Below are 17,261 nucleotides of genomic sequence, written 5' to 3'. Positions count from 1 at the left end.
TTTGAAGGCCAGGCTGAATGTGGCTCTGAGCAGCCTGCTCTAGTGTGAGGTGTCCCTGCCCAGGGCAGGGGGTTGGAACTGGCTGAGCCTTGAGGTCCCTTCCAACTCTAACAGTTCTATGATTCTAAGAACCTGCAGATGTGGTGCTTCAGGATATACTGTAGTGGTCATGGTCATTGGGGTTTGGTTGAACTCAATGATCTTAAAGGTCTTTTCCAGCCTTAAGGATTCTGTGATGCCAGGAATAAAGGTCACTTTGGACCATGAATGAAACCTTGAGGTGAGTGGAGACTGAAGCAGGCTGCTCACATGGGCTCATGCAGGTGCAGGTGGGATCCAAGCCTGCCTTGCAGTTTTTCCTGCTGTGCTTTCTCTTCAGTTCTGGTGTAATACAGCCCCTCGAGACCATTGCTTGTTGTGCTACTCTTTGGTTCTGCTGCACGTTGGCAGCCTAGCCAGGGATGAAATTTCTTGTCCAGAGAGGCTGCAGGAAGGGTCCTCAACCTTCCTGAGTGGTTTGAGGACATTTTGTGTTATTGTTTGATCCTCCTGCACATTGGAAGGCCACTCAGAGATGCAATTTCTTGTCCAGAGAGGCTGCAGGAAGATTCCTCAACCTTTCTGAATGGTTTGGGGACTTCTTGTGTTACTCTCTGGTTCTGCTGCACATTGGAAGACCACTCAGAGATGCAATTTTTGTCCAAAGAGGCTGCAGGAAGATTCCTCAACCTTTCTGAATGGTTTGAGGGCTTCATGTGTTACTCTTTGGTTCTGCTGCACATTGGCAGCCTAGCCAGGGATGAAATTTCTTGTCCAGAGAGGCTGCAGGAAGGGTCCTCAACATTTCTGAATGGTTTGGGGACTTCTTGTGTTACTCTTTGGTTCTGCTGCACATTGGCAGCCTAGCCAGGGATGAAATTTCTTGTCCAGAGAGGCTGCAGGAAGGGTCCTCAACATTTCTGAATGGTTTGGGGACTTCTTGTGTTACTCTCTGGTTCTGCTGCACATTGGAAGACCACTCAGAGATGTAATTTTTGTCCAGAGAGGCTGCAGGAAGGGTCCTCAACATTTCTGAATGGTTTGGGGACTTCTTGTGTTACTCTTTGGTTCTGCTGCACATTGGAAGACCACTCAGAGATGTAATTTTTGTCCAGAGAGGCTGCAGGAAGGGTCCTCAACATTTCTGAATGGTTTGGGGACTTCTTGTGTTACTCTCTGGTTCTGCTGCACATTGGAAGACCACTCAGAGATGTAATTTTTGTCCAGAGAGGCTGCAGGAAGGGTCCTCAACATTTCTGAATGGTTTGGGGACTTCTTGTGTTACTCTTTGGTTCTGCTGCACATTGGCAGTCTAGCCAGGGATGCAATTTCCAAAGGGCCTGCAGGAAGCTTCCTCAACCTCCCTGGATGGTTTGGGGAATTCACTTCACATCCTCTGTGGGAAGCAGACTCCCCTGCTCTGATGTGTGTCAAAACCTCCTCTTTTCCCCCCCCCTCTTCTCCACCCAAAACATATTGCAGCCTTCAATTTTGGTTGGGTTTTTTTTTCCCACTTCTGCCTTCTTTTCTGTTCCCCCCCCTTCCCCCCTCCCCTGCTCCAACACTCAGAACAAATTGGTGAATTTAGTCCATTTCCCACTGCAAATGTTTCCAGCAAACCCTAAGAGAAATTAAGCAACTGGTTCCCACATTTCCTAAATATTTATAAAACTCTAAGAACTGATTAACATTTAATGCTGCCAAGAGGGGTTTTGTTGTCTACTGACAGCTGCAATCAAGCAGCTTCCAAAGGCAGCCTAATTCCAGGGGCAGAGCTGCAGCAGCAGCAGCAGGGTGTGATCTGCCTGTTCTGCACCAGTTGTTTCTTGGTGCCTCTGCATGAAGCAGCCAAGGGATTAATTGCCTTCAGACACCAAAGTTCATTAATCAAGACAAAGGACTCCACAAAAGGGGAAAGGGAGGGGGAAACACCACCAACACCACCACCACCACAACAAGCAATAATTAAAGGAGGTTGCTGTGGAGATTTATGCAGCTTGTCTAAGGTGGGCTGTCAAGGTGCCCATGACTTCAGGAGCTGGAAAGGTCTGAATCAGGACCTTTTTTTCCTCATAGCAGGTTGTGGAGAGGCTACAATGAAGAGATTTGTATTTATTTCTTTCTTTTTCAGTATCCCAGAAGTGAATCCCAGGTAGAAACCAAACTGGGAGGTGTTACAAAACACAGGGAGCTGAGTCAGACACCAGAATTTTCTCGAGCCATTGGGGGTCTGTGCTCTCTTCATTCACAGAAGGACTTTTTTTCCTCCTCACTTCAGGGTTAAACAACTTCAGCTAATCCTGAGAGGCAGCAAAGGGGGAATTTGGGAGCACTCAGTAGAAGGTGAAGTCCTGGAATCTGCACCTTAAACCTGCCCAAGATTTCCTCTTCCCCAGGGCCAGGGCACGGGGTGTGTGAATCTTGACAAAAGCATCCAGGACCTCCTCATAGTTTCCTCCCTGGGATGTGATCTCAGCTTGATCCAGCCCCCCATCTGCCCTGACAAGAAGAAGAAATTCAGGGACAGGCTCTTGGCTTTACTTGCAGAGCAACTTGGGTTAAAGTTTCTGCCGTGTCTCCCTCTGCCTGCTTTTACTGCATTGCGTCAAAGCCGGCTCCTGCCTTCTCAAAGGTAACACAAGGGGCTAGCAGTAAGGTCCCCCAAGCCCTGAGAGCATCCCAGCAGGCAGAGACATAACTTCCACCTTCCCTCCCACCACTTCACCTGAGCAGCAAGGCAGAGCTGGGGGGGGGGGGGGTGACAAAGCAGCCTGGATGGTCACTGCTGCTTGTCACTGTCTGCAGCTCCTTGCCACGGCTGTGACTCACACGTTTCCTGCAGAGCTGTGAAGTCTCTCCTCTAGCTGCAATACATCAAAAAATAACATAAGGAGTGGGGATCAGACCCAAGAGACGCTGCAAGGAGCAAGGTGTCTGCTGGCAGAGCTCTGATGGGCTGGGTTGAGAGCATCCCTAACAGCCTGGCTTGCAACGCTTTGGAATGCTGCGAGCTGTGCGGCTTCCCAGAAGGGAAAAAGGATCCAAAAGAGTGAAGAGAGGAGGAGTTTATGTGTAAAAAAAACCCCAAGCAATCAAACAAACAAAACTTAGAAGAGGAAGCAAAATTAGGTACTGCAAAGTGAAGAGGAGCTCGGAGTGCTTGGAGAGGGGCAGGATGTGGCAGCGTTTAGTGCATGCCCGTGGAGAGGAGTCTGTCAATAATGCCTGGGAGGAGTTGTGAGCTGAATTCGGAGTTCTCTCCTCACTGAAGTGCCAGGCTAAGCATGTGCTGCCTGGGCACTCAGCTGAATGTCCAGGTGCCACCACTTTGGCTCAGTATTCTGCTGCCTGAAGCAAGGGCATCACACACCCAAGGGAGCAGCTCTCCTGCCACCCCATTGATGGCTTTTGAAAGCACTGGAGCAGTGTGGGCAGGTCTGTGCTCAAGGTACTTGCAAGTGCCCCCCTCCCACAATCCCCCCCATGCCCCCCAGCACTCACCAGGGAATGGAGAATGAAATCTGCTTTGTGTGAATAAAGCTGCAGGGGTGGGAGGTGGGGAGGGGAACCAAAACACAAAACAGGTGGAAAAACCTCCATGAAAAGCAAAGGAGAAGAGGAGACTAAAATTCAAGAGGTGTTAAAAGAAAGGGAAAATGAATCTTTGTCATTTGGGTCTCAAAAGCATCAAAACCCCCAAGGAAGGAGGAGAGGGAATTAAGCATTTGGGAATGGTGTTGGAACAACCTGGAATTATTACAGCTCCGTTTCCTGTGTGGTTTTGGCAGAGGTTCTTTTCATTTCTCCTGCTGTTTGGGTTTGGGGTTCTTGTGTGTGTGTGTGTGTGTGTGTGTGTGTGGTTTTGGGGTTTTTTTCTGGGCACATGGAAGAAAATAATTCAGTGCTTACCTCATCCCTCCTCAGCTAACTCTCCCAGCGCTGGGAAGGGAAAGGGAGATGCTTCTGGAAAGCCCTCGAGTACAAAACCCACCCTGCCCTTTCTCTCTGAACTCAGCCATCGAGGAGAGCCGACACAAATCAACTGATACAATGATATCAGTGCCCCAAAGCAAAAGCTACCCCCCCAAATCCTCCCCAAAGACCCTAGCCGGCTCGTGGAGACTGGGAAAAGTTGGGAGGGCAGCCTGGAGTAGATTTAAAGTGGTTTGATCTGCAGCAGCAGTCTCAGCCCTCACCCTTATCATCACAGGGCTTCATTTTCATGCAGCAGCTTTAGCCAACTGAAAATAAATGGAGTTGTTTGGGTTGGAAGAGACCTCTAAGACCAAGCCAAACACACCACCAAAGCCATTAAACCACATCCCCAAGCACCATGTCCCTGCAGCTTGTCACTGAGCATCAAACAGGCTCAGACCACAGGACACTGCCACTGTTTTCAGAGCTGCCAGGCACTGCTGCTTGAGCTGCTCCTGCTCCTAGATTAAACCTTTCTGTAGCTGCCCCTCTCCACTGGAAAAGGCTCTCAGAAGCTGATCCTCTTCAGTCCACAGCGGACTGACTTGGCTAGCACCATGGAAGCAGCCAAGAACTCCTCTCATGCTCTCCTTGCCTCTAACACCTCAGGATTTGCATTGCTCCATCCACACCTCCTCCCCTCCTGTCAGCACCCATCTGCCAGACACTGAACAGCTTCCTACTGACATTTCCACAGCCACTTTGGGCATTGGGCTTAACTTTCCTCCTTTCATCAAAAGGCAACTTGTGCTTGTGGGCAGCCAACAGCCCAGCACATGCAGACACAGGTTGGTTTTTAACCACTCCAAGATTTCATTTTCAGCCCCATCCATTACATTTTGTCCACTTATTAGCCCCCCTGAAGCAAGTCAGCTTGGAGACATGACCCCAGTAGCCCACCCACTGTGTTCCCAGGCTTGAAAGAGGAGCATGGGGCCTGCTTTGGTGACACAAAACAGACACAAAAAGGATCCACATGAAGCATTTCTGGAACTTTATTGACTAGCTTTATTGCACATACTTATTGAAGCCTCCCTCAGGTCACCCACCCAACACTTCCACCAATTAGTTTAAATGCAAGTTAATTCAAACTTTCATTCCCACAACTTAGGTTTGGGTTGGGTTGGTTGGTTTCCCCCTTCCCCTCCCTCCCCTCCCCCCCCCATTTTGAAGTTCCAAATCACCCAAAGAAAGACACAACCCCTGAAATTCATACGTGTAAGACCATGCGGCACTCGGGGGAGCAAGCCAAGTTGGGTGCTCTTGCAAGCAAACTGAGACTCTGCACAGAGAGAAACATCAGAGATCATGAACTTTAAACCTCAGTGGTCACTGCATTGAATATGTGAGACTGCAATTTTAGCTCAGTCAATCAGACTTCACTCTGCTGGCCTGAAGAATTCAAGTCAAGCCTTCTTCTTCACTTCGCTCTCTTCCTTTCCTGCTGCTTCCTTCTCTTCCTTCTCCTCCTCGCCAGTTTCCTCAGCAGTTTCCTGTGACTCCTCCCCTTCCTCAGCTGTTGTTTCTTCCCCTTCTCCTTCCTCTTCCTCACCCTCTTTGGCTTCTTCAGATTCTTCCTTAGCACCTTTGAGAGACAACAGGACACATTTCACATCTCTGCACTCTGCTCCTAATCCCAGGTCAAGGGGAGCCAGGCACACCCACACCCTTCAACCCCTGCAATGGGAATCACAGAATGCCAGGCTGGGAAGGACCTCAAGGATCATCTGCCCAACCTTTCTAGGCAAGAGCTGAAATGTGAGGGCTCAGCACCCTAAAAATGTCCAAGGTAGGGGACGATTTGGATGGCAGCCAGCTGAACATGACAGAGCTGACAATTGGTTTGGCTTGGAAGCAGGGAGTACAGCCAGACTACACAGCCAGCTTCTCCTAGACTTCAGAGGGAGTGAAGCACTTTATAAAGGTCTTAAAAACCATGGTCTTGAACAGTATGAATTAGCTGTGGACTCTGCCTTAAGCCTTACCCAAAAGGGCTCAAACAGGAATCTTGCCACTGCCCTCTGCTTGGCTCTTTAGCTCTCATTTCATTGTAATTAATCCTTGCCCTTAACAAATTCCTCAAGCAATTCAATGGTAACCAATGCAGTTCAGAAGTGTTTAGGTTCAATCTTCCAGCTGGGGAAGAGCAACTCTGGCTAACATTTTTTTACACTGCTTGGAAGTAAGTGTGAGCTTGGCAACAAAATTACAGGCCAGGAAGGAAGCAGCTCATCCTTGGGTTGAGCTTCCTAGAGCTCAGGCAGTGGACACTGCCTTCCACTGCACCCACAGGCAGCACTCCTCTCACCACAGGCTGCTCTCTGGGCATCAGTACTGAACAGAGGGTGTCTCTCTTTGAGGGTGCCTGCAATAGCCAAGCACTGCTTGCTGCCCTACAGAGATGACCACTGCACATTAGGAATCAGCAGCCTTGGGCTGGGAAACTGGAATGGAAAACACCCTGTGGCTTCCAAGGGAATAGCATCAGTCCTATCATCCACCCAACACTGCACATCTCCCTTCCACTCAGCTTTAAATGCTGTGTGCTTAACCCCCACCACCCCTTGCCCGTTTGGACAGACAATGAGAGGCTGAATCCTCAGATTCAGTCATTTGGATTCCTGGGGTTCACCCCAAAGGAGCAGAGTGAAGCATAAAAGAGGAATGGGGAAGTAACTTTAAGTACCTTCCTCCTCTTCTTCAGCCTCTTCGCCTCCCTCTTCTTCCTCACCTTCCTCTTTCTCTTCCTCCTCACCTTCTTCTGCAGGGGCTGCCTTAGCTTCCCCTGCTTTAGCAGCCTCAATTGTTTCCTCTATTTCAATCTGCTCTTCCTGGACATGGCTGGAGTAGTATGTGGGGAAGGAACGAGTCGTCATCAAGTAGGAGCTGGACTGGAGGCCGCTGTAGGCAGACCTGCCAAAGGTTGGGGCAGTCTGGGTGTAGCCACTGGTGATGCTTCCAACACTAGTGAAACTGAGGCGTGTCTCTTCACCTTCCAGCAGCTTCCTAGCAAGAGGGAAAGACAAAAGGCAAGCAAAAGTGACTTGGTTGTGCTGCAGCTGCAGAGCGAGGCACGACGCTTCCGGCAGCACAAGCCCTAGAAGCTGTACGCTTAGGAGTGCAAAAGGCAGCCCATAATGAGCAGCTGTGGGGGCAACACCACCCTGCCTTCTTGATTAATTTATGTCCCAGTGGTGTGGATTGCTGGGGAATTCATGTTTTTCCTTGGCAGATGAAACGAGGGGGGAAACCCTCTAGGATTAGGTGGCTGCAGCAGGTGCAGTGGTTTTCTGGTGGCCCCGTGGGGATGCAGAGAACAGAGCAGGTATAAGGAATGGATGCCGTGTGTGGCTGTCGGACCAGGTTTGCAGCCACCTCCTCAACATTCCCCCTGGTGGCACTCGGGGAAATCCTCTTTCAGCACTTGCAGCAGCTGGGACAAAGCATCCAACAGCCACCGAGCAGCAGCTCTGCTGTCAGATATTTGCTTTGCAGACTGCTTCTGCAAGTTACAGAGGAAAGACTTCCAACTCTGTGAACACAGCCTTCTGCAGGAGGGATTTCCACTGACACTGTTACAGAGAGACTTGGGGTTTGCCTCTCTGAAGGCTGAGAGCTGAGCTCAGATCTTGCCAAGCTAGGAGTTCTCAGTGCATCACACACTCTTACCCTCGAGTTTCCTACACTGAGGGCTTTGCTTTAAGCAAATATTCTCTCTCCAGAGCACTGCTTCCTCCAACAGCAACACACAGGAGGAAAGCCTAAGACCTATGACATTTTCTGCTGGAGGAAAAATAAAGCAAATTGCCCTGAAGAGTCAAGGGGAACCTGACCCAAGGTCTGACTTCACTAAACCATTCCCCATCTTACCTGTATGCTGCAATTTCGATGTCCAAGGCCATCTTCACGTTGAGCAGATCCTGGTACTCCTTCAGGTACCGAGCCATCTCGCTCTTGGTGGTTCTCAGCTCGTTCTCTAGCTTGTTGATCGTGTCCTGGTGGAAGGAACAATGGCAACAGCATAAAGCTCTGGCTTCTCCCACACCTCTAGCAGTAACACCTCACCATGCATTTCTCCAAATCCCCTTCACTTCATCTTGCTTCACAGGAGAGGGAACAAAGAGCTCCAGCTCCACCTTCTGCCAAAAAGCCACCACCGCTTCCCAGATGCCACCTTCCCCGGCACTGCTCTCCCACCCCTCTTCTCTACACCTTATTACTCCATTCCCACTTAGCGTTCAGAGCCCAATTTTCTGTTTTCCAAGGGCTAAAGCACACATGAAATTTGCTTGTGGCTTCAGGTTGGCTTCAGGCTGCATATGCTTTTCCCTGTGTGGGTATCTATGTGGCTATCTCTTGTGTCCCTGCTGACGGCAAGGGGGTGAGGGGGAAATAGATGACCTTTAAAGGACCCTTCCCTGCCAGCGCTTTCAGCGACACAGCTAAAAGCTTTCCAGGTGTATGGATAAGTGATTGATCGAGCATTACAGCTCAAGGGCGTTTCGCACCGCGATTTCACACCACCTTCCCGTTCTGAGCTGCGGTGTAGCTGCAGGATTTGTCAGACGGAAGCAGTGCCCCCAACCCCCGCCGCCTTTCCAGGCTGCCCCTGACCCCCCTGCAGCAGCCCCAGACCCTCCCCTCACCTGCAGGGCGGAGATGTCGGCGCTCTGCTTCTCTTCCAGCTCCTGCAGCTGCTTCTCCAGCGCCTCGTTCATGCCGCGGGTGGCTTCGATCTCCAGCGTCTTGGCCTTGAGCAGGCGGCGGCTCTCGGACACCTCGTCCTTGGCGGCGCGGACGGCGTCGGTGTTCTTGGCGGCGCTCTCGCTGAGCACCGTGAAGCGGCTGCGGAACCACTCCTCGGCGTTCTGCATGTTGCGGGCCGCCAGCTTCTCGTACTGGGCGCGGATGTCGCGGAGGGCGGCGGAGAGGTCGGGCTTGGCCGACACGTCCATCTCCACCGAGAGGTGCGCGTACTGGATCTGCGCCTGCAGCTCGGCCAGCTCCTCCTCATGCACCTTCTTGAGGAAGGCCAGCTCGTCCAGCAGGCTGTCCACCCGCTTCTCCAGCTCGGCCCGAGCCAGCGCCGCCTCGTCCGCGCCCTTGCGCACCTCCAGCAGCCGCGCCTCGGCGTCCTCCCGGCTCAGCACCTCCTCCTCGTAGCGCGCCTGCAGCCCCCGCAGCGTCTCCTCCAGGCTCTCCCGCTCGCCCTGCAGCGCCTGCTTCTCGCTCGTCGCCTCCTCGGCGGCCAGCCGCAGTTCGCGGATCTCCTGCTCGTAGAGGGCGCGGAAGCGGGAGGGCTCGGCGTGCTTCTGCCGCAGCACCAGCAGCTCGGCTTCTAGCACCTTGTTCTGCTGCTCCAGCTCATGCACCCGCTCGATGAAGCAGGCGAAGCGGTCGTTGAGGTCCTGCAGCTGAGCCCGCTCCTGGCTGCGAATGGACTTAAGGTCGTTGCTGATGGCAGCCACCTGGCTCAGGTCGAGGCTGTCCACCGAGTGCAGGAGGGAGCCGGAGGCGCTGGAGGTGGCGTAGCTGCGCCGCACCGACACGGAGGAGACCGGCGCCGAGAGGCTGGAGTACGCCGAGCGCGCAGAGCTGTAGCCGCCGCTGCTGCTGCGCATCGCCGAGACATGGAGCCGCGGGGTCTCGGCGTACCGCCGCTTGTAGGAGGGGAAGAAGGGGTCGTAGCCGTACGAGCTCATGGTTGCGAAGTGCGCCAGCAGCCGCTCTGCTAGACGGACCTGCCAGGCAGCCGCTATTTATGGGTGAGGAGGGTGGGCAGGCGCAGCCTCGGCGGGGCTGGGCCGGGGAGGAGCATCGCCGCCGCGCCGGGGTGCGGTCGGTTCCGCGCTCGCGTAGCTCCGCGGCTTGCTGGCGCTCGGGGGTGTGCGGCTGCGCGGGTCCGTGCCCTCCGCTCGCTGGTGCGGGCCGGGCTGGTACCCGACTCGCATCGCCCTCGCCTCGGGTCTACCTGGGGACCACTTCGTCTTGGTTCAGCTCGGGCACCACCTCGACTCGCTCCCACCCCCAAGCTGTCAGGCTTGTCTCTAGCATCCTTTTTCCCTCACCTCCCCACAAGCTGCCCTGGCAGAACCCCGGGGTAGGTTGTTCCAAGTCCCATATGGGCCGGGGTCCTAGGGAAGCCTGAGGCTGGGGTGCATGCAGCCCTCTCTGCACCTCAAAGCCTCCAAACCACAAGTGTTTGAATTTTCCTTACATCTGCAGCTCTGCCAAGCTTTGTCTGTGTTCTTCAAGTCCTGGTCCATCTCCTCTGTCCTGAGTGGTAAGACCTGGAGCTGTTTATTCTGGATGAGAGAAGGTTGAGAGGGGACCTTATCAATGACAATAAATACCTGAGGGGTGGGTGTCAGGATGAAGGTGCCAGGATCTTCTTCATGGTGCCAAGTAATAGGACAAGAAGCAATGGGTACCGGCTGGAACCCAGGAGCTTCCACCTCATCATGAGGAGAAACTTCCTTGGTGTGAGGGTGCTGGAGGCCTGGAGCAGGCTGCCCAGAGAGGTTGTGGAGTCTCCTTCTCTGGAGGCTTTCCTCACCCACCTGGGTGTGTTCCTGGGTGATCCTGGACTGGATGCTCTCTAGTGGTCCCTTCCAACCCCTTCCATTCTATGATTCCAAGTGATTCCTGATAGCCAGGTAGTGACATGAATGAAGAACTAGATACAGGCTGTGCTTGCTGCTCTCCCATCACCCACCAATATCAAGCTTTGCTTCCTCCATTCCTTGAAGCTGACCAGAGGCAGATCTGGCTGAGGCTGGGACCAGAGGAGCTGGATATTTATCTCTGTCTAATCTGGCTAATGCAGAGACCCAAACTGGGCAGCTGAACTGTAGCTACCTCTGAACCAGCTTCCTGGGCCCTTGGGTTGATGGAAACAGTATTTATGTAGCAGAGATTTATTAGAGGTAAGCTAGGAACATATTGAGCACAGCCTTAATTGGATGCTCAGAAAGGCAAATGCTAATTTGTCTCCCTGAGTCAGAAGGGAAATGTACTGCAAAAACTCCTGAAATAGCTTTTTCCCTAGCAATAAACATAAGCAGGAGTTGGGAGACATGTATTAAGGGAGGGGCACCACATAAAGGGGAAAGGCTTAGTAATAGTCATGAATTAATTAGTGTGTGTCTGTCTGTCACTAATTGCAGTGGCACTTCAAGAATTCCTGACACAAGGATATGTTTGCTTAATGCTAAAGGCACAACAGGTTGGATTCAGTCCCATGGCAGGGGGGTTGGGGCTGGCTGATCCTTGAGGTCCCTTCCAACCCTAACAATTCTATGATTCTATGTCTCCTACTATCTTCTAGAGGCCACAGAAGCAAAGAATCACAGAATTGTCAGGCTTGGAAGGGACCTCAAGGCTCAGCCAGTCCCAACCCCCCTGCCATGGCCAGGGACACCTCACACCACAGCAGGTTGCTCACAGCCACATCCAGCCTGGCCTTCAAAACCTCCAGGGATGAGGCTTCCACCACCTCCCTGGGCAACCTGTGCCAGGCTCTCACCACCCTCATGGGGAAGAATTTCTTTCTAACCTCCAATCTGAATCTCCCCACTTCTAGTCTCCCCAGTCCTATCACTCCCTGACACCCTAGAAAGTCCCTCCTCAGCTTTCTTGTAGGCATAGAATGTTAGGGGTTGGGAGAGACCTCTAGAGATCATCCAGTCCAACCCCCTGCCCGAGCAGCATCACCCAGGGCAGGTCACACACAACACATCCAGGTGGGGTTTGGAAAGTCTCTACAGAAGGAGACTTCACAACCTCTCTGGGCAGCCTGCTCCAGCCCTCCAGCACCCTCACAACAAAGAATTTTCATCTCATGTTGAGATGGAAGCTCCTGGGTTCCAGCTTGTCCCTGTTGTTCCTCATCCTATCACTGGACACCACCAAACAGAGCCTGGCACCTGCATCCTGACCCCCACCCTTCAGATATTGATAGATTCCCCTCTCAGCCTTCTCTTCTCCAGCCTAAACAGCCCCAGGGTTCTCAGTCTTACTTCATAGCAGAGATGTCCCTTCAGTATCCCCAAACAGATCTCTGTCCTGTTGGGTGCTCTCATGGCCATAGTTTCAGGGTACTTGAATGGGAAGGATTTTGAGGACAATGGCCTCTCAGACATGCAAAGCTACAGCTTCTTTTCATCTGATCTCATGTTGGATGGCATCAACTGTACCCGGAGCTGCAGGAGGCTTGTGTGCCGCTGCACCTCAGCAGAGCTGATGAGATCCTTCATGCTGCAGAGCAAATGTGTCCCCATGAAGATGAATGGAGCTGCTCTCCATTTGCAGGCACTGCAGGGAAGGTTCCTACTCAAAACTGCATCCCAGACGTGGGATTGACCTTTCAGCAGCTCTTGCAGCCACACAGGTGGCAGCAGCTGACATCCATTATTCAGGCACTGCCTATGCAAAGCACAGCAGCACGGGCAGAGCAGGATGTGCTAATGAATGAGATCTTGGACCAAGAGATCTCCAGAGGTCCCTTGCAGCCTCTAGCATCCTGTGATTTTAGTTCTAACAGGGACTTATTTTGCCTTTTGCCCCCTCCCCCCCCCACCACCCCCCCCCCGAAAAAGAGAGGTAGTTCCTGCAGCTTGCAGGACAGCCAGGGAGTGAGGTGTGTGAGGAAGGATTCACAGCAGCCTTGGGCAGAGGTTCAGTGAGCTGCTGAACACAGACCTGTTGTGTGTCCCTCCACTGCTGGGAGCTGGCACACCTTGTTTCATGCCAGTGGGTGCTCTGCTAATCTTCCCTGCGTTCAGTTTTGAGCAGATTTAATTCTTAATGGTCTCATTTATTATCCCATCTATTAATACAGGAATAGATCTCGGCTTCTAAACCAACCCTCCCCCCTCCCCCCCCCCTTCCTGGCCCAGGATATTAAGCTTTGTAATTGTAGGTTGTTAATATTATTTCTTGCCCTGGTTTCTCTTTTGTTGTTGTTTGCTTTTCAGAGAGGAGGGGGGGGGGGAAATCAGTAGCAAGCCTCTTCCTCCTCCCTGCCAGCAGCATGTGCCAGGAAGATGGCCAAGTGTCTGTCTGCAGACAGCCCTGCAGTGTTGGGTTGCAGAGTGACTCAGAAGAAAGGGTGAAGCTTTGTTACTACAAGAAGAAAGCTGCTACCAGAGGCATCCTGCTTCTGAAATGTGTTTCTTCCCAGGGTGATGCTGACTCTTCATCCTATTCCCTTTGTCTCCCTTTTGCCATAATGCAGAGCACAGCCCAGCCCCTGATATGTTGTTGTTAGGGAAATCATGGAGGTAGTGGTGAAGAGAGGAGCAGAATGAGGGCTGCCTTCCAGCTAGACTGCAATGCTCTGTGCATTTGTCTCACCTTTGCTTAGACCTGGTGGAAGAAAGCCTGCAGGCAGCCACTAGAGAGGAGCTGAGTCACCCAGCAGCTTTGCATCGTGTCCCTTTACAGCTGCTGATGCTCAGAGCTGCTCCCTCGCTGGTTCAGATGGGTGAGTCCCATGACTTCATCCAGCAGACTTTTCAGCAGAGGAATCCTAAGGCCAAATCCACCTCTGGGAAACCTCCCTTGGGTTGAGGCTGATAAGATGCTGAATGATGCAGAAGGAGCAGCAAGGACACGACCAAAAAGGCAGCTCAGCAGTCACCTACTGCTGCTGCAGAGAATCACAGAACTGTCAGGGTTGGAAGGGACCTCGAGGATCAGCCAGTTCCAAACCCCCTGCCATGGCCAGGGACACCTCACACCAGAGCAGGCTGCTCACAGCCACCTCCAGCCTGGCTGCAAACACCTCCAGGCATGAGGCTTCCACCACCTCCCTGAGCAACCTGTGCCAGGCTCTCACCACCCTCCTGGGGAACAACTTCTTCCTGACATCCAATCTGAATCTCCCTACTTCTAGTTTTGCTCCATTCCTTCCCAGTCCTCTCCCTCCCTGACACCCCAGAAAGTCCCTCCCCAGCTTTCTTGCAGCCCCCTGCAGCTACTGGAAGGCCACAGGAAGGTCTCCTCCTTTTCGCATGAGCAAAAGCAAAGTGCTCCAGGACAGCACACTGCTGGGGGTGCACTTTGCTCTGCTGCACACTGTGCAGTTTACATGGTAATGACCATCTACTGACTCCAGGAATGGCATTGCCTGGAGGAAGAGTTGAGCACTAAGCCCTGTGCCAGGGCCTCCTTGAACACCAAAGATGTGCAACCGGAGTCAGAGAAAATTCCCCTGCGGTGCTGCACAGCCCTTGGGCACTGAAGCTGTGTGGCTTAGCCCCAGCAGGGTGGAACAGGTGCTTGTGGGATCAAGGTGCATGGCAGCCTGAAGCCTGCTGATCTTGCTTCAGATGGATAAAAAGAGCTTGGCCTGCTTAGTTCAGGCATCCAGTTCTGGTGTCCCCAACCCATGAAGGACCTGGAGCTGCTGGAGCAGGTCCAGAGGAGGCCAGAAAGATCAGCAGGGGGCTGCAGAACATCCCCTGTGGGGGCTGGGAGGGTGGGGGCTGTTCAGGCTGAAGAAGAGAAGGCTCTGGGGAGAGCTCAGAGCAGCTTTCCAGTACCTGAAGGGGGCTACAGGAGAGCTGGGGAGAGACTTTAGACAAGGGTGGGGAGTGACAGGAGGAGGGGAAATGGATTGAAGCTTGAAGAGGGAAGATTGAGACTGGAGATGAGGAAGAAGTTCTTTAGGGTGAAGGTGGTGAGACTCTGGCACAGGTTGCCCAGGGAGGCTGTGGCTGCTTCCTGCCTGGAGGTGTTCAAGGCCAGGCTGGATGAGGCCTTGAGCAAGCTGGGCTGGTGTGAGGTGTCCCTGCCCATGGCAGGGGGTTGGAGCTGGATGACTTTTAAGGTGCCTTCCAACCCAACCCATTCTGTGAACTGGCAGAGCCCTGGGTCAGAAACAGGAAAGGCATTGGTTGTGTTTATTTGGATTTAACTGTTGCCACTCACAAGGGCACAGCTCTGAGGCAGTGAGGTAGGAGGTATCCCTGCTGTGGAAGATGTTACCCAGCTCTGATCCCTTGTGGACCATCCCAGTTTCTCACACAGTGTGTAAAACGAGATGGGAAGAGCTGATCCATGCATTGTACTCCCACACCAGGCACCTGAGAGCTGCTCTACAGAGGGAAGTCTCATCAAGCAATTTCCCTGTGCCCTGTTAAGAAATTCACTGCAAATTCCAAGATGAAAACACTGGCAGTTGGTGGCTTGATTGATTTGTATTGATCAGATTGATCAGGACAGTTCTGAAGGAGAAAAGGGAGAGCTGGAACAGCTCCACTGCAGCAGTCAGCACTCCCTGCCAGCTCTCAGTGCTCTGGGGATGCAGTAAAACAGCTCTGGCAGCCAAGCTGGCCCCACAGGGCCCTCTGATTGAGCTGACCACAGAGAGCTGTGCTGCAAAACAACTGAAAGCCAGAGCTGTCCTTGGAGCTCCTGGGACCTGGAGCTGAGAAAAGTCTGGGTAAGAGGGACCTGGGAGTCCTGGTGGCTAACAAGTTATCCATGGGACAGCAATGTCACCATGAGAGTGGTGAAGCCCTGGAATGGGTTGTCCAGGGAGGTGTTTAAGCCCAGGCTGGATGAGGCTCTGGCCAGCCTGATCTAGTGTGGGGTGTCCCTGCCCATGGCAGGGGGGTTGGAACTAGATGATCCTTGTGGTCCCTTCCAACCCTGACTGATTCCATGATTCTATGAATGTGCCCTGGGGGCCAAGAAGGCAATGGGATCCTGGGAGGCATCCAGAAGAATGTGGCCAGCAGATCCAGGGAGGTTCTCCTCCCCCTCTGCTCTGCCCTGGTGAGACCTCACCTGGAGTATTGCATCCAGCTCTGGGCTCCCCAGCTGAGGAGGGACAGGGAGCTGCTGGAGAAGAGGCCAAGGGAGGGCTGCAAGGCTGCTGAAGGGACTGCAGCACTGCCTGGGGAGGAGAGGCTGAGGGACCTGGGGCTTTTTGGTCTGGAGAAGAGAAGACTGAGAGGGGATTTAATAAATGTTTATAAATAGCTGAGGGCTGGGGGGCAGGAGGGAGGGGACAGGCTCTGCTCAGCTGCTCCCTGGGATAGGACAAGGGGCAATGGATGGAAACTGCAGCACAGGAGGTTCCACCTCAACACAAGGGGGAACTTCTTTACTGTGAGGGTCCCAGAGGCCTGGAGCAGGCTGCCCAGAGAGGTTGTGGACTCTCCTTCTCTGGAGCCTTTCCAGACCCATCTGGCTGTGTTCCTCTGTGACCTGTGGTGGAGTCTACGCTCCTGCTCTGGCAGGGGGTTTGGACTCAATGATCTCTTTGGGTCCCTTCCAACCCCTAACATCCTGTGATCCTGTCAGGAGGTTGGAGATGCCCTGCAGTGCTTTGTGTTCAGAGCTGCTTCTTTTGTTAACATTTCATGGAATCACAGAATGGGTTGGAAGGGATCTTAAAGATCATCCAGCCCCAACCACCTCCCATGGGCAGGGACACCTCCCACCAGCCCAGGTTGCTCAGAGTCTCATCCAGCCTGGCCTTGAGCACCTCCAGGGAGGGGGCATCCCTGGGCAACCTGTTCCAGTGTCTCCCCATTCTCACTGTCAAGAATTTCTACCTCATCTCCAGTCTCAATCTCCCCTCCTCAAGCTTCAGTTCATTCTTTCTCATCCTGTCTCTCCCAGCACTTGTCCAAAGTCCCTCTCCAGCTCTCCTGTAGTCCCTTCAGGTACTGGAAGGCTGCTCTAAAGAATATCTTCCCATGGTGTAGCCTAAATCTGACTGAAATCTAGGGGTGGGGGAGAGATTTCTGTGGGGTTTCTTCTGATGTGTGCTGCAATTTCTCCACCTGTCTGAGCTCATTTGGAGCTTTGCCCCTATGCTGAACATACTGGAACACTGCTGCTGTAAGCCACTAAAACTCTGCCTGTTTGGGAGAACATCTTGAAAGTCATAAGCAGGAGTTCTGGCTTCTGTTTTCTTTCTCTTGTCCTGAAGTTAGGAAACCACATCTTAGGATTTCCACCTTAGCAGGAGGAGAAAGTTGTTTGTTGTGAGGGTGCTGGAGGCCTGGAGCAGGCTGCCCAGAGAGGTTGTGGAGTCTCCTGGTGTGGAGAGCTCCCAACCCCAGCCTGGACATTGTGCTCCTGGGCAAGCTGCTGTGGGTGCCCTGCTGGGGCAGTGCAGGGTTGGCCTGGATGATCTCCAGAGGTCCCTTCCAGCCCCCACCACGCTGGCATCCTGGGCTGTGTGCATCTAAAAATGCTAACAAAACCTAGGAATGAGTTCAGCTGAGCTG

The 17,261-nt window shown here is 52.9% G+C and overlaps 1 protein-coding gene across 1 annotated transcript; it reads right to left on the bottom strand.

The window, feature by feature from the left end:
• Positions 1-5,175: 5,175 nt before the first annotated feature.
• On the bottom strand, positions 5,176-9,756 carry NEFL (neurofilament light chain). The gene is made up of 4 exons (XM_054174981.1): positions 8,661-9,756; positions 7,885-8,009; positions 6,701-7,020; positions 5,176-5,599 (listed from the first exon to the last, which is right to left on the bottom strand). Exons 1-4 carry the CDS (start codon positions 9,714-9,716, stop codon positions 5,421-5,423), a joined length of 1,680 nt encoding a protein of 559 aa, XP_054030956.1. The 5' UTR covers positions 9,717-9,756; the 3' UTR covers positions 5,176-5,420.
• Positions 9,757-17,261: the final 7,505 nt, after the last annotated feature.

Source organism: Dryobates pubescens, chromosome 31 (assembly GCF_014839835.1).
Source record: "Dryobates pubescens isolate bDryPub1 chromosome 31, bDryPub1.pri, whole genome shotgun sequence".
Lineage (NCBI taxonomy): Eukaryota > Metazoa > Chordata > Aves > Piciformes > Picidae > Dryobates > Dryobates pubescens.
This window is presented reverse-complemented; position numbering and strand designations above follow the sequence as displayed.